We start from the raw sequence: 15162 nt of genomic DNA, 5'->3' as shown, positions 1-15162 counted from the left end.
ATAATTATTATTGTAGTATTTCTAATTCTGGTCATAATAAAGAGTGCACATACATGTTAGTTGTGTCTTTAGCATTATAGTAATTCATCTGATTAATATAGGTTGATATTGAATTACTTTTTATGTCTTTTTAGTGTTGTATATGTGATTTCGTTGATCTAGAAAAAACAAAGGTTGAAACTTAGAATTTTTTTGGCTAAATCGATTTATGGTTTATAATTTGGCGCTTAACAAGATGCAATACGTTAAATTTTCTAAAAATGGGTGTGTCTTCTGATCAAAGTTAATTTTATGCACCGTCCCATGGTTAAAATTATATGTATGGTTATCCCAAACTGAATTTATTTGGTTTATTTCGGTGTTATATGTTCTCCATTTGATTAATAGAGGTTACTGTATAATGACTTTATTCCTTTCTATACTTGTACCTCTGACTTCGTTGAGTTTGGGGAAAAAGGAGAACTTCACACTTGGAATTAATTTTTTTCGAATTAGTCTTGGTTAATGACTTGGTGATTTAGAGTTTCAAAGGTCTAAATTGTCGTAAATATGTTTTCTATCATCTATTTATGCGTTCAGTTGAATTTTGAGTAATGAATTATGTGATTCATTCAAACTACATATGGGATGTAATATTTTAAACGGTAACAGATGTTTTATTTTGTATTAATTGGACGCTTGTATTGGGTTGCATCTTTCAGTTAAACTTGTCTGCAGTCCCAACCAGAGTTATACTACCTAACTTTTGGTCTATTACCGAAAATTACCTTGAAGATATGGGAAAGCAGGTACTACATCATTCATAATTTTGTGCTCTTCTTTTAGTTTGTCAGTTTATTTGCTTCTAATGTTCGCATCGTATGTTGATAGAAATTATATGGTCGCGTCGTATGTTGACAGAAATGATTGGAGGCAAGGTGCTCACTATTCTACATCACGGATATGTTCAAAGATATGGAAACAAACCAGGCCCAACCAAATCTAGAAGAGATAGAAGCAATGGGTTTCAGTTTCCTGAAGCTAGTCCCGAGGTGGCCTGTGAAACAAAGCATAATGGTTTCGTTGGCTAAGGCCTACAACACTGAAACAAGCACGCTGCCTGTAGATCATGAAAACATCTGCATTAAACCCGAGCTGTTTTAGCGTGTTTTCGGAATCCTTCCTGGTGGTGAGTATAAGTTTCGGAATCCTACCTGTGTTAAACAGCATTCAATCGGCTAAAATGGTTTTGGTTTCCATGGGTTTCCTTTTTTATCCACATCCCGCCGCTCATTTTACACTAATTAATAAACCTACATGTTGCAGTGGATGACTTCCCAGCGTTCGACCGCGAAAATGCTACTCATGTTGCAATAAAAAATATTTCACCGGTTGAAAACAATACAACTTAGGCATTTTGTCAACCACTGTGCTATGGATATAGTAGACGACAGGATGGAGTTCAGGAGGCATTTCATTTTGCTCGTGCAGAAGATGTTCTAACAATTAAATTCAACTCATACTAACAATTAAATTCAACTCATATATCAATCCCGCTAACATTACCTAAAATTAGCATCCACAAATCAAAAGAATCATTTTGTATAAATGTGAAACCCTATGACATGCACTCAAAACAAACCAGGAATAATCTCTGTTTGTCAAAACCATGAATTACCAGTAACCTGTGAACACGGCGACGGCGACAGAGGAGGACCTACGGGACGCGTATAGGAGGCGAGGATGGGAGCAGCGCTGGCAAGGGATATGCAGAGCGAACAGTAGCGGCGCTTGCTAGTGCTTCGACGAGGCAGGGAGACTTCCACCGTGGCGTGTGTAGAGGCAGAGCAACACCAGGTGCCGTCGGATGGTACCTTGGTGGAGTGGATGCGTCTTCAACGAACCGTCGAAGGTGACATGTAGCAGTGATGGCGATGCGGAGGTGATTCTCGGAAGCAACTAGATTGGTCGCGGATGGACTCGCCGGCTTTGCTGACCAGGATTGACGCTGGCGACCAAAGAAAACCCCAAAGACGATGGGTTGGGCGGCGCTGAAGGGGGGGAGGAGAATTGGTGGATGTGGCTACACTGTCAAATTAAGTGTAAATTAGGTTAATTAGAGTAATTGGGATAGGATTAATTTTGGGTAATTGGAGATGTGGTTTTTTGAATGAAATAGATTTTGAAGTTCAGCCGAATAAAAATTGGCTGGATCCCTCTTTGTTACGTCGTGAAATTATTTTTTATATTAGTTATTTTTAGCAATTGAAATTTAATTGTTGTTAAAGTGTCAACAATAATTATATTTTAAATTTTAATTTTAACTTTTTAATTATTTTATATCTACTAGTTGAACTAATAACTTGTTAATTCAATACTCTTGAACAATTTTATTCTAATAACTATACCCGTAGAACGAATTAGCATGGGTGTCTTTAAAATTTGAGTAGCTTCCGAATTCCAGGTTCCAATCACTCTGAATCCGAGTAGATCACCGGACTCCACATCCTATGACTCCTATCTCATCTAAACTAATTTGACTTTTATAATTTTATACACAAGTAACATAACAAATAAAAGAGTATATTATACTAATATTTTTTTGGTATTCAAACGGGGCTAAAACGCCTAAAAGGAAAAACAAGCAACTAAATACAGATAGAACGAGGTAAGGTAGCCCCTCTCTCATCCTCATGGAGAATGCTAACTAACTCTGGGAATGGATAATCCCAGAACAAAAACCCAAAATTAAGATCAATACTCTTCCTGGCCAGGTAATTTGCACACTTGTTGCCTTTCCTATAGTTATGTACAAAAAAAATTCTCCAATCAAGCTTTCTCAGCTCACTAATCCTTCTAATCAGAGAATTAGGGTGCCTTTCTAACTTTCTTTCCCCATTCAATAACTTCACCACTCCCTCTGAATCACATTCTACCATTATCTTCTTCATTCCCAATCTCCTTGCCAGGTTCAGCCCTTGCACAACACCCCACAGTTCGGCGATGAAGGCAGATCAGTTTCCAATCGTGTGAGTGAAGCCTGCAACCCACTTCTCGTTCTCATCCCGCAGGAGGCCGCCGCAACCCGCCTTGCTCGCAATCCCCACTGACGCTCCATCGACATTAAGCTTCAGCCAGCCCTTCGGCGGGGGTTTCCACCCCACCCGACCCAGTCTTCTCGCCGGCACCTTTCCCACCAGGTAAGCTTTTTCAAAAGCTTTGTTAATTTCCTGAATTTCTTTGATGATTTCGCTGTATGGCTGGATTGGTCTTCTGTAATTGTCCTCATGATTTTCCTTATTTCTCCAAAACCAGATTTTTGAGCATGTAACCATGTATGTATCCTTCCAATCTATATTTTGGTTATGTCCCAATTGTTTTCTTAGGTTAGCTTCCACCCAATCTTCCCAATTAAGACTGAAGAATTTCTGCAATTCCATAGGATTAAGAAAATTAACCCAAATTGTTGACGCTTTTGGCAATCTCTGAATAGGTGTAGAAGATCTTCTTGCACTCCTTGGCAAACCTTGCAGTCTCCATTTTCACCAAACAATCTTGCTATTCTCTGGTTTGTAAGAGTTCTCTTATGCATAACAGTCCACATGAACACCTTGACTCTTTGGGGGCCTTTCCATCTCCATAGGTGACTCCAAATAGTTTTATTAGGTTTGCTCCAATTGTTTAAAGCTTTATAGGTCGATGCAATCGAGAAATCTCCATCCTCATTATACTTCCACCCTTTTCTATCCTCATCTGCCTCAAAATGAGAAGGGTATGCTGCTGTAATTTTTTGGACAATCTCTTCTGGCATATAGGTATTGAGTTTTCTCCGGTTCCATTCTCCATTCTCTTTCACCCATTCTGATACAAGGCTATTGCTATCTGAAATCTGTGTTTTGGCACTCTCCTGAAGTGCTCCTGCCCCTACAAGCCAGTGATCATGCCAAAATCTAGTACCCCTCCCATTTCTAATAAACTTAACAGTATTTGGTTGAAAAGTTGGCCACATTTTGAGATCTTCTCTCCAGAAGCTTGAATCCGTGTTTCTACTTTGCGTGTCGTCATCAATTAGGTTCCCATCAAAGTATTTGTGCTTAAGGACTTTCACCCACATCTGCTCTGGGATTTCATCCATTTGCCATAAAATTTTTATAAGGAAAGCATCATTAATGGATGATAGCTTCCTGAACCCCAATCCTCCTTCGTGCCTTGGGAGACACATAGTCTTCCATCCAATTAGGTGCAATCTTTTTTATTTGGTTCGTCTCCCCATATGAAGTTTCTTTGAAGTCTTTCCACCTCCCTACAAACTCCCTTAGGTACCCTTTCGTGCTGCATCTGGTAGTTCAGAATCGGACTAATAGTTGATTGTGCAAGTGTTAACCTTTCGGCCAAAGAAAGACACTTAGTCTTCCAGCCTTTAAGTTTGTTTTGGACCCTTCTCATTATGTCTTTGTACCTCTCCTTTCCTTCCCTTTTGTCAGAGATGCTCGCTCCCAAGTATTTGCCCAGCTCTTTCTGTTCTTTAAATTTAGACAAATTTATAATCTCCTCCCCTGTGCTTCCAGCCGTACCCTTAGAGAACACAATGGCAATCTTGTCTTCATTTATTTTCAACCCCGAAGCATTACAAAAAGTTTCCAAGACACCTTTTATTCTTGCCATTTGGTCTTATGTTGCTTCCACAAAAAGAAGAAGGTCGTCCGCAAACATAAGATGGGATATTTTTGGTCCATCCCTACCCACCCCAATCGGCTTCCATTCCCCGTCCATCACATTCTGTTCTATGAGGTGCGAGAGTTTGTCCATGCACATAACGAACAAGTAGGGCGAAATGGGATCCCCTTGTCGCAATCATTTTCTTGAAATAAATTCTTCCGTCTTATTCTCATTCCAAATAACATTGAATGATACCGTACTCGCGCATTGCATTATAATCTCGACCATCTTATCTGGCAATCTGAATTCTTCCAATCTAGTCTTAAGAAAATCCCAACTCATCCTGTCATAGGCTTTTTTGAAGTCTATTTTGATCGCCATGAACTGTTTTCTCCCCTTCATTCTCTTCATAGTGTGAATAAGCTTCTTTGCAATGATGATGTTGTCCTGAATTTTTCTTCCTGGTATGAAACTTGACTGGTGCGCCGCTATTTTGTCATTCAAGTGTGGTTTTAACCTTTTCACTAGCACTTTTATTATGACCTTATAGCACACATTGCATAGTGCTATAGGGCTGAACTGGTTAATCAGCTCTGGGTTATTGATCTTAGGTACCAAAACAATGAGGGTAGAGTTTGCTTGTCTGATAGTTTCTGGAATTCTCTAGCACATATCTATGAATTCCTGTACTTTTTCTTTCATGCTATCCCAGTTATTCTTATAGATGAGAGAAGGGAATCCATAATTTTCAGGTGCTTTCAAGGAGCCAATCCTGAAAATGGCTTTCCTTACTTCTTCTTCATTTAGAGGTGTTATGAATCTCCTGCAATCATCATTGGTAAAATTAGGTGGGGCATAGTATTTTAATTCAAAAGGAACGGTCATTACCTCATTTTGATAGATATTTTTGAAGTGGTTAATAATGTGGTTTCCTAGCTCCTCCTCTTCTTCGATCCACTTCCCATCTGTTCCTTTGAGCTTCATGATTCTATTCTTTCCCCTCTTGACAATTGTTTTAGTATGGTAGTATCGGGTGTTTCTATCTCCATCCACGATCCACACCTCTCTAGATTTCTACAACCAAAAAGATTTTTCTTTGTCCAAAATGTCATCTAGTTCTCTATTAAGTTTTTGCTCTAGTTCTTCAAGATAGGGATTCCTTCCGTAGCTATCGCTTCTTTGAATTCCTTCAATTCTAAGAAGTCTCCTTTTTGTTTTGAAAATGTTGCCAAAACTGTTCTTGTTCCATTCTTGGAGGTCCTCCTTGAGCTTATTGAGGGCACTGCAAAGCGAGGCATGATTGTTCCAACAATCATTAAAACAGTTCTGAAATTCTGGGTGAAGAGTCCACATAGCCTCAAACCTAAAAGGTTTGTTATTAGCTATATGTGTAACTCTCTCTGTTTTAATCAGCAGCAGGTGGTGATCCGATCTTCTTCTCGTTAGCACCTCGACTGTAGCATCGTGAAATCTCGTTCTCCACTGATTATTAGCAAGACCTCTATCTAGTCTCTTAAAGACCCTCTCTTGTCCCTCCCATTGGGGTCCTCTCCAGGTGAACCGGGAGCTGATGAAACAGAGATTAATTAGCCCACTTTCATTGATCAACTAGCAAACCAGTTACAAGCATTAAAGTCAATAGCCGCTCCACCTTTTTTCTCTGAGCTGTCCTTGATCTCGTTGAAGTCCCCTGCTATTAGCCATTCGCCTCTCATAGTGTTGGCTATATCCAGAAGCTTTGGCCAGATCAATCTCCTCATTTGATAGTGTGGATTAGGATAAACCACAGTAAAGAACCATTCTTTTTTTCCATCTTCTTGTATTTTGATGTGAATAAATTGTGCATGGGATTCCACTATGCTAATATTCAAGTCCGCTCTGTTCTAACAAATCCAGATCCCTCCTGCAAAATTCTGGACTTCTTTCCAAATATAGTTGTTATATCCAATCTGTCTAATAACATTCTTTGCATTTTCTCCACTGCATTTTGTTTCTAACAAGATAGAAATATCTGACTTATATTGTCTGATTATTTTTTTGAACGTTCTTCTAAAAGCACTACTTGCTGCTCCCCTGACATTCCAAATTAAACTAATCATTAAAAAATTGAAAAAAAAATAAAAAAATAGAACAATTTTTTTTTTAAAAAAAAGACACTCAATAAAAGCACAAGAAGCCCAACACCTAGCACCCTAATTGTCATCCATTTTGGTATCTGCAAGAGCACTGATGTCTCCAGCAGTCTTATATTCGGGTTTTCTGTCTCTTCCTCCATTTTCATGGGAGCTGGACTATTTTCCTCATAGATTATACTAATATATAATTATATATAATGTTTTTTTGGTCCTAAGTAGTATATAGAATGTTAAATAACCAAAAACGAACTCATAATCTGGGCCAGATTGGGATGAACCCACCTAATTTGTGCTCCTCCTCTTAAAAAAAAAGAAAACGAATTTCAGGTGATAAAAGTATTATATTTTGTTTTTTTTTTAATATTATTTAGTCAAAAAATATATTTATTTTTTAAAAAAATATTAAAAAAGATCTAAATTTATTATTTTTTATTATTAATATTTAATTATATGAAATAAAATATATTATTATATTATTAGATTAAAAAAATTAAATTAAAAATTAATAATTAAATAATAATAAAAATAATAAATTCTGATTATTTTAATATTTTTTTAATTATTTATAAATTTTTTTCCACAACTAATAAGAGATTAAAAATTTGTTTGTGTGAACTTAAAAAAAATTTTTTTTAGTTATTTTTTTTAAAAGATTTTATAAAAAAATAGAAAGAATTTTATATTTGAATATCTCATAAATTTTTTTTATTTATCAATTATATTTACATATAATAATATAAATTTTTTTGTTTATTTATTATATAAAAAATATTTTTAAAAAAATTTAAAAAAAATATAAATTATAACTTATAAAAAAATATTTTTTTTATTTTTTTAATATTTTTATTTTTATTATTTAAAATTTATTAAACATACTAAAAATAATTTTTTTTTTATCAAAATAATAGGGTCTAAATAAGCGATTAATCTTTGCTGCACGGAAAAGAAACGGTGATTTACTTGATCAAAGTTTTGGTACAATAATCAAATTGATTTTTATTCGGAAAATATTTTAGTACAGTGAACGGAAATTGGGTGTCTCAATAATCACGCTAATCCCGTCCCCCATTCCTTTCCGTTTCTTCTCGTTCTTTCTCGATCCCCATTTCTTTCTCTTCTCTCTCATTCTCAGATGCTCTCTTCTTTTCGATTGTTTGCGTCTCCCTCTTCGCCTTCGAACCTTAACCCTCTCCTTTGGTGAGTTGCTCTTCATTTCCTTTTGGTTTGATTATCATTATTCAATTTATTTATTCATTGCTGATTCCATGTTATATATAGCAACCTACCTTCTTCTCTGCTTGTGTTGCATAATTCATTGAGTTCATGCCAGGCTAGTTGTAAAGGTTCTATCTTCTTTACAATTGAACTTTAAAAATTAGATTTTGATTTTGCCGGGGATTAATGAAAATCGAGTTAAGTAGCTTAATGTTTCATGCTCTTATCTAACTCGTCCTTCTTTTCTCTCTCTTTTGCAGGGTTGTTTGTCATCATCGTCATTCGAAGCCTTTTCTACTACTTCATTCATGTTCTTTTAGTTTTTCTCTTTAATTCATTTCACCTCCATAAGTTCTGAAATTTTCCATTTATAGGCCTTTTTGTAATCCCTGTGTATTTAGCATGGGTTCTTATAGAAAGGGAAAGGTTGCTCTTGATTGTTTTCGGACCTTGGCTTCAAAGGTTCTTCCCCAAAATAAAAATTTCCAACGTGGTTCGAGGATATTCCAATCTAGGTATTTGGATTCGGGTTCCAAGGTGTCGAATGCCAATGGGTTCAAGTCTTCTTCTTCAATTCCTACTAGGGTAGTCACATGGGGTGGTGGATTTAATAGGAACTTGCACAACCGGTTTAATGTTGGGGGTAGGAGGTTCTATTATGTGGATCCCTACAATGTGCATCATTTCAGGCCTAGAGGGCCAAGGAAGTGGTTTGAGAATCCTAGACATGTATTCATTGTTGTGGTGGTTGGGTCAGGGATATTGATAACTATGTATTTTGGGAAATTAGAAACAATTCCATATACCAAGAGAACCCACTGGATTTTGTTATCTAAAGCCATGGAGAGGCAACTTGGGGAGGCTGAATTCGAGAAACTGAAGGAGAGTTTCAAGGGAAAGATCTTGCCTCCTATACACCCTCAGAGTGTGAGGATAAGGATGATATCAAAGGAAATCATTGATGCCTTGCAGAGAGGGTTAAGCAAGGAACAAATTTGGAGTGATGTTGGTTATGCATCAGCACATGTCACAGGGTTTGAAGGGCATACTGAGGAGACTTTGAAATCGTTGACTGATGCTAGTGCTGATGGCAAGGCAGAAAGTGGTTGGCCCAAAGAAGATGAAATCCTTGATGACAGTTGGGTTCAGCAAAGTAGAAAGAAAGGCCACGAGAAAGGGCCAGCTACCTCGCATCTCGATGGATTGAATTGGGAGGTGCTTGTTGTCAATGAGCCGGTTGTCAATGCCTTTTGCCTACCTGGTGGTAAGATTGTTGTATTCACCGGATTGTTAGAACATTTTAAAAGTGATGCTGAGATTGCCACTATAATTGGACATGAGGTATAATTGTGCTTTGTTAAACTAATTGTTTTTTCAGTTTAAGATTTGTAGGAGGTTCTTGGTTTATTAATTTGTCCGAAAGATATCTATGCTTATTTGTCTGTTTTTTCTTCTTAATTAGGTTGGCCATGCTGTGGCCCGACACAGCGCTGAAGGTATAACGAAGAACTTGTGGTTTGCTATCCTGCAGTTGATTCTTTATCAATTTGTCACCCCTGATATCGTCAACACAATGTCTTCTCTCTTCTTGAGGCTACCATTCTCTCGACGGTATAACTTCGTTCATGTCTTTCTAATAAGTCAATTTCCTCTGTGGTTCTTTGATTACACTTGTTGCATTTTACTTAACATCATGTTTGTCATGACTGTCAAAATAGTGTAGAATGCTGTTGTGGATTGCTTTAGTGCTTTATTCCACATAACATATTAGTTCATAGAAGATTTTGATAGTTCCAAGCAAATAAGAACTCCATTTCATTTACCATATGCTTTACCATAATTTCAATTAAGTGAATGATAGTTGATATCTTTTCTGAATAAAATTTCTTAGTGAGATGGGATTTAATAATTCATTTGAAACTGTGGTGTTGTGATACAGTTTAACAGTTATCAAATTTTGACATGTCTTTTCTCATTCATCCTCAATTGTATTTCCCTTGAGACATTATTGTGTGCCATCTATCAACATGTCAATGTTTTAAATTTCGTATTATACTTAAATATAATCATGTACATCCTGCTTGTACTTGTTCCGCGTGGTAGATATTTTGTTCAAGTGGAAACTTTTTCTTCCTTCAATTTTTTATAACTAAATCCTGTTTTCAGGATGGAAATGGAAGCCGATTACATTGGCTTGCTCTTAATTGCTTCCGCCGGATATGATCCACGGGTAGCACCCACAGTGTATGAGAAGCTGGGAAAAGTCACCGGTGGTGACTCGGCACTCAGGGACTATCTCTCTACTCATCCATCTGGAAGAAAGAGAGCAGAGTTGCTCTCCCAGGCCAAAATAATGGAAGAAGCATTCACCATATACAAGAATGCTAGGTCTGGAAGAAGTATTGAAGGATTTCTTTAGACTAGCGTCACTTATATTTGCACACCAGAATCAACAAAGAACGTGTAGATGAAACTTGAAGGAATTCTGTTTTAGCCAAAAGAAAAGCTAGGCAATTTTCTGTATGCTGAATTTTTTCAACAATTTAGTTTCACAGATAGATGTTTGTTATGTGAAGTGTTAATTGTACAGTGTTTCAAAGAAAATTATTGATTAGATCATCTGTTGTAACATCTCAAAAGTATTTCTAAGGTAAAAGTGACTATTTTTTCATGTGTTCAGTACATGTTATTGCAACAACCAAATCAAGTGTATGATGCTCATATAAAAGGTTAAAAAAGTATTGTTGAATGTATTTTTTAGGAGTTTGCTCGTGATGGATTAGGTTGGAAGGCTTTTGATTGCGTTACACTATTGAGAGATGGAGAAAAGGTAGTGCTGCTTTGATATAGTGAAAAGCTGTTTAGTCAATTGAACCTCAAGCTTATGACTATGCATGCAAGGTTGATATTATCATGCTTACAAAGGATTATATGAAACTGGGGGAAGGATAAAGGATTAGGAGAAAAGACTTTCACAACCGGTTAAAAAAAGAGGAAGGATGCTGATGGGTTCAGCCTCAATAGGTGGAGATGATGGTATTGATGTTGACAAAGGAGGTGGATGAGGAGCAGAAAAGGGTTAAATGCCATATGTTTTGTTGAGATAGTAAGCACATTTCTTTGAATGATATATCATTATTCTTTATTTTATGATGAAAAATATAATAAATCATGAAGCTAAACCACCTTTCTAAGTATTCTTTTTATATAATTTTTCAATAAGAAAAAATGGTTGATTTCCATATAATTTCTTTGTTTTCAAAATAATTTTTTTCAATATTTTCTTATTTTAAAAATTAACAGATTATTATATATACAATTAGAATCTCTTACATATTCTTGAGAATTTATCATTGGCTAATACATTGTTACATATAAAAAGGAAAATTTAAACTCTCTATACTTAAGGAACTAAGAAGTCTAATAAGATAACCACTCAATCACACTAAATTAATTTTATTATCTATCTTATTTATAGGTAAAAAAACCATATTAAGCCAAATGAGTGGAAAAATAACGTAAATACGCCAAAGCAAAAATCGTTTCAGCAATAAGCCAGACCGCATTTTTATATAATTCGAACCAGCTTGGTTCGAACTCAAAATGGTAGTAAATCGAACCAGGGTGGTTCGAATTAGAGGTTGATATTTCAACGTAATTCGAACCAAAGTGGTTCGAACTCCAATCCCACGTAATTCGAACTAGGCTAGTTCGAACTACGGCCAAGTTTGCAAAGCATATAATTCGAACCAAGCTGGTTCGAATTACCCTTGGAGAGATCCTTCATAAATCGAACCAAGGTGGTTCGAATTACCCTTGATTCGGCTATATAAGGAGTTCGAATCACCCTCATTCGAACTCTTATTCCTCCCCCTACCCCACAAAATCTCAGAGAAAACGACCGAGATTCTCTCCGAATAATAGCTGAACGGAATACTCTGCTCATGGGGGACGATCCGGCACGGTTATATCGCTTGGACGGAGTCGCTCATATAGCCGGGGTCATCGACGAGGAGGTTAGTACGGAAATATTTTTTATTCTAGCGGTATTTGTGCCTTAGTGGTTTTGCATGTGGGTTAGATGGTGGTTTATGTTAGTGGTTTATGTTAGTGGTTTATGTAGGTGGTTTATGTTAGTGGTTTTTGTTAGTGGTTTAAGTTAGTGGTTTATGCTAGTGGTTTAAGTTAGTGGTTTCTGTTGGTGGTTTATGTTAGTGGTTTATGTTAGTGGTTTATGTTAGTGGTTTCTGTTGGTGGTTTATGTTGGTGGTTTGTGTTAGCGGTTTTTGCGAGTGGTTTATGCAAACGGTTTATGTTAGTGGTTTAGGGTAGGTGATTTTCGTTAGTGGTTTTATGTTGGTGATTTGTTTGACTTTTTTTATGCTACTTGTTTTACCGTAGCTCTTTTACGTAAACCGGTTTAGTTAAGCTCTTTCTCGTTAGGCTGGTTTATTTATGCGGTTTAGTTGTGCGGTCTATGGATTTATTTTCTAGTTGGTTATCTTTCATGTAATGTTATGCGGTCTTATTTAGCAGAATGGTATGTTGATGATTTATCGTGCTGCTTATGGTTGTGGTTGCATTTCAAGCCGGTTCTAACTGAGCGTTTCATTTTGTGAGCAGCCCCAGCGATGCATTAGGAGCATGCGGCGGCAGCAGGGCATGCGACTTGATGACAGATACGTTCCGTACTTGCAGATGGCAGGTCTATACCATCTTGCAAGGCTGAACGACCGATGGTTCCGGCTAGACGAGGCCCTTGTCAGTGCTTTCGTAGAGCGATGGCGTCCAGAGACGCACACGTTCCATATGCCGTTCGGAGAGTGCACCATCACACTCCAGGACGTGGCATACCAGCTGGGTTTGCCAGTGGACGGCCGTTACGTGAGCGGGTGCTTGTCCGAGTTCCATATATACATGGAGGGTGGCCGTCCAGCCTGGGTCTGGTTCCAGGAGTTGCTCGGAGTTATACCTCCTCCCAGCCAGGTTCAGAAGTACGCAGTGAACTGCAGCTGGTTTCAGGAGACCTTCGGGGAGTTCCCTGAGGATGCTGATGATGAGACTGTGCGCCGTTATGCCCGTGCGTACATCATGATGTTGTTGGGCACGCAGCTGTTTGCGGACAAGTCCGGGAACCAGATTCACATCAGATGGCTCCCGTACGTAGCTAGGCTGGAGGAGATGGGTACCTACAGCTGGGGTTCTGCCGCACTGGCTTGGTTGTACCGGTGCATGTGCCGAGTGGCGAACAGACATGTTGTCAAGTTAGCGGGCCCGCTTCAGCTGCTCCAGTCTTGGATCTTTTGGCGCTTTCCTCGATTTAGGCCTGCAGGATATGAGGAGTCGAGCTGGCCATTGGCATCCAGGTACTATACTATGCCTTCTCTATTTCAATTTGACATACATAACTGCGTAGTCATTAATATTTCTGTTCATGTAACAAATGTGTATGGTGCAGATGGTCAGGTTACAACCCTTCCGGGAGCGAGAAGGGTCCTAGAGTGCAGATGTGGAGGCTCAGGATAGACCGGTTACAGGATGGGGAGGTGAGTATGCTACTTAACAAGTCTCCTTTTAGAATCTAGCATTTCTAGTTGTGTGATAAAGTTGCCCTGACAAGGGTGAGTACCTTTTGCAGTTTCTATGGATGCCGTATACTACTCCGGACGTACTTCAGGTTGTGCATCCAGAGGTTTTGGAGCCTCGGCATACGGCGTTGTGGCGCTCTGTGACGGCGCTGATCTACTTTGCTGTGATAGAGTGGCATCAGATAGATCGTGTTCTTCCGCAGTTTGGTGGGGTTCAGCCCATTCCGCATCCCGCACTGAACATTGACTTTTTGATGTCCAAGGACGGTAGAGGCGGCGATCGATGGTTCCCGTCTACTTTGCAGAGGTGGCATCTCCTTTGGGACTCTCGTCAGGACTGTGTGCTGAGGTTCGACGTTGTAGGCGACCCCGGTCCTTCGCATGCGTTCCTTGACTGGTGGCGTCAGTATGGGAAGAGGTTCTTGTCTCCGGAGTCGCAGTTGGGGGATCCTAGAGCAGTTCCTATTCCATTACAGGCCTCACAGCGGGGTCCGGGGCGAGTTCCTGACATGGATCGTCCTGAGGACGTGCCGGACAGGCGTAGGGTTGAGAGGAGGATGGGTGTGGGGACACGGAGGAGCCAGCGTGAGTGGAGGTGGCCTGACCTTGGTGTGCACGATGATTACGACGCCGGTCCCGCTAGAGGCGGAGGACGAGGCCGGCGAGGTAGGGCGAGGGGTCGTCCTGACCATGGGGACGACACCGACGATCAGCATCGGCCCGTTGGTGGGGGTGGTTCAGGGGCTGCTACATCTGCTGGTACTACCACACACGATCATGGTCATGCAGGTGAGTGGTGTGGTACAGGGATGGGTGCCGGGGCTGACACAGGTGATGCTGTACTTGGATCAGGCCCTCTTGGAGATTACTTCGTTGGTGTGCCAGCCGATGACCAGCCTGAGCAGGGGGGACACCTTGGCGCATCTCCGGATCACAGTGGTCAGACTTCATTGGGTCAGACACGCTTGTTGGGGACTTTGGGAGTCCACGCTTCCTTGAGGAGATCACCGCCATCATGCAGGGGGACGCGACTCCGCGCAGTGGTGGTCAGACCTCAGGCACACAGGCCCCGTTAGATGTTGATCTGAATGAGCCTCCATCCTCATCCGCTGGTCACCAGTTCTGTCTCGGAGGTACTCCTCCATCCGCCTTCACCGCTGCATCAGAGTCTGTCGCAGGGATTTCGGCGACACCCCTGCATGTTGCGCCACCATCACAGCCTGCCCCACCGGATGACGAGGATGACATCGAGGATGAGGAGCCGTTGATCCGCCGAGGTCAGAGGGTACGGGTACCCCGTCGCTGTGGCACTGGGTCGCATCTGTTTAGATGATACCTCTTTCATGTATTTTTTTCTTTAAAGTTCAATCATGTATGATAGTGGTTTGTACTTTTTTTTCCATAGTTTGGACAGTTTCCAATATTTAATTTTTATTACTGAATAATATTTTATTTTAATTATGGTCTTTAAATAATACTTCTCCGCTAAGTTAACCCCAAAGAAGAGTATTTCAAACAAAGACGCATGTTAGAGTCTTTTCCGTCATCATATTTGAAACTCGGTGACAGTGTTATGTCTTGTCACC

The 15162-nt window shown here is 39.4% G+C and overlaps 1 protein-coding gene across 1 annotated transcript; it reads left to right on the top strand.

Moving 5' to 3' along the window:
- The first annotated feature begins 7737 nt into the window (after positions 1 to 7737).
- On the top strand, positions 7738 to 10741 carry LOC130936852 (mitochondrial metalloendopeptidase OMA1-like). Its single transcript, XM_057867014.1, has 4 exons — positions 7738 to 7970; positions 8249 to 9329; positions 9451 to 9599; positions 10155 to 10741. The coding sequence occupies exons 2-4, from the start codon at positions 8391 to 8393 to the stop codon at positions 10405 to 10407; spliced, it is 1341 nt and encodes a 446-aa protein (XP_057722997.1). The 5' UTR covers positions 7738 to 7970; positions 8249 to 8390; the 3' UTR covers positions 10408 to 10741.
- The last annotated feature ends 4421 nt before the right edge of the window (positions 10742 to 15162 follow it).

The sequence above is a fragment of the Arachis stenosperma genome, chromosome 6 (genome assembly GCF_014773155.1).
Source record: "Arachis stenosperma cultivar V10309 chromosome 6, arast.V10309.gnm1.PFL2, whole genome shotgun sequence".
NCBI classification, from domain to species: domain Eukaryota; kingdom Viridiplantae; phylum Streptophyta; class Magnoliopsida; order Fabales; family Fabaceae; genus Arachis; species Arachis stenosperma.
The sequence above is the reverse complement of the archived record's forward strand: the minus strand, read 5'-3'. Positions and strand labels throughout refer to the sequence as shown.

Bases quoted from the DNA above. Each gene is read 5' to 3' on its own strand.
- LOC130936852 (XM_057867014.1), top strand. From the start codon at position 8,391: ATGGGTTCTTATAGAAAGGGAAAGGTTGCTCTTGATTGTTTTCGGACC. The intron at 9,330-9,450 runs GTATAATTGTGC...CTTCTTAATTAG, and splicing joins CCACTATAATTGGACATGAG to GTTGGCCATGCTGTGGCCCG. The intron at 9,600-10,154 runs GTATAACTTCGT...TCCTGTTTTCAG, and splicing joins AGGCTACCATTCTCTCGACG to GATGGAAATGGAAGCCGATT.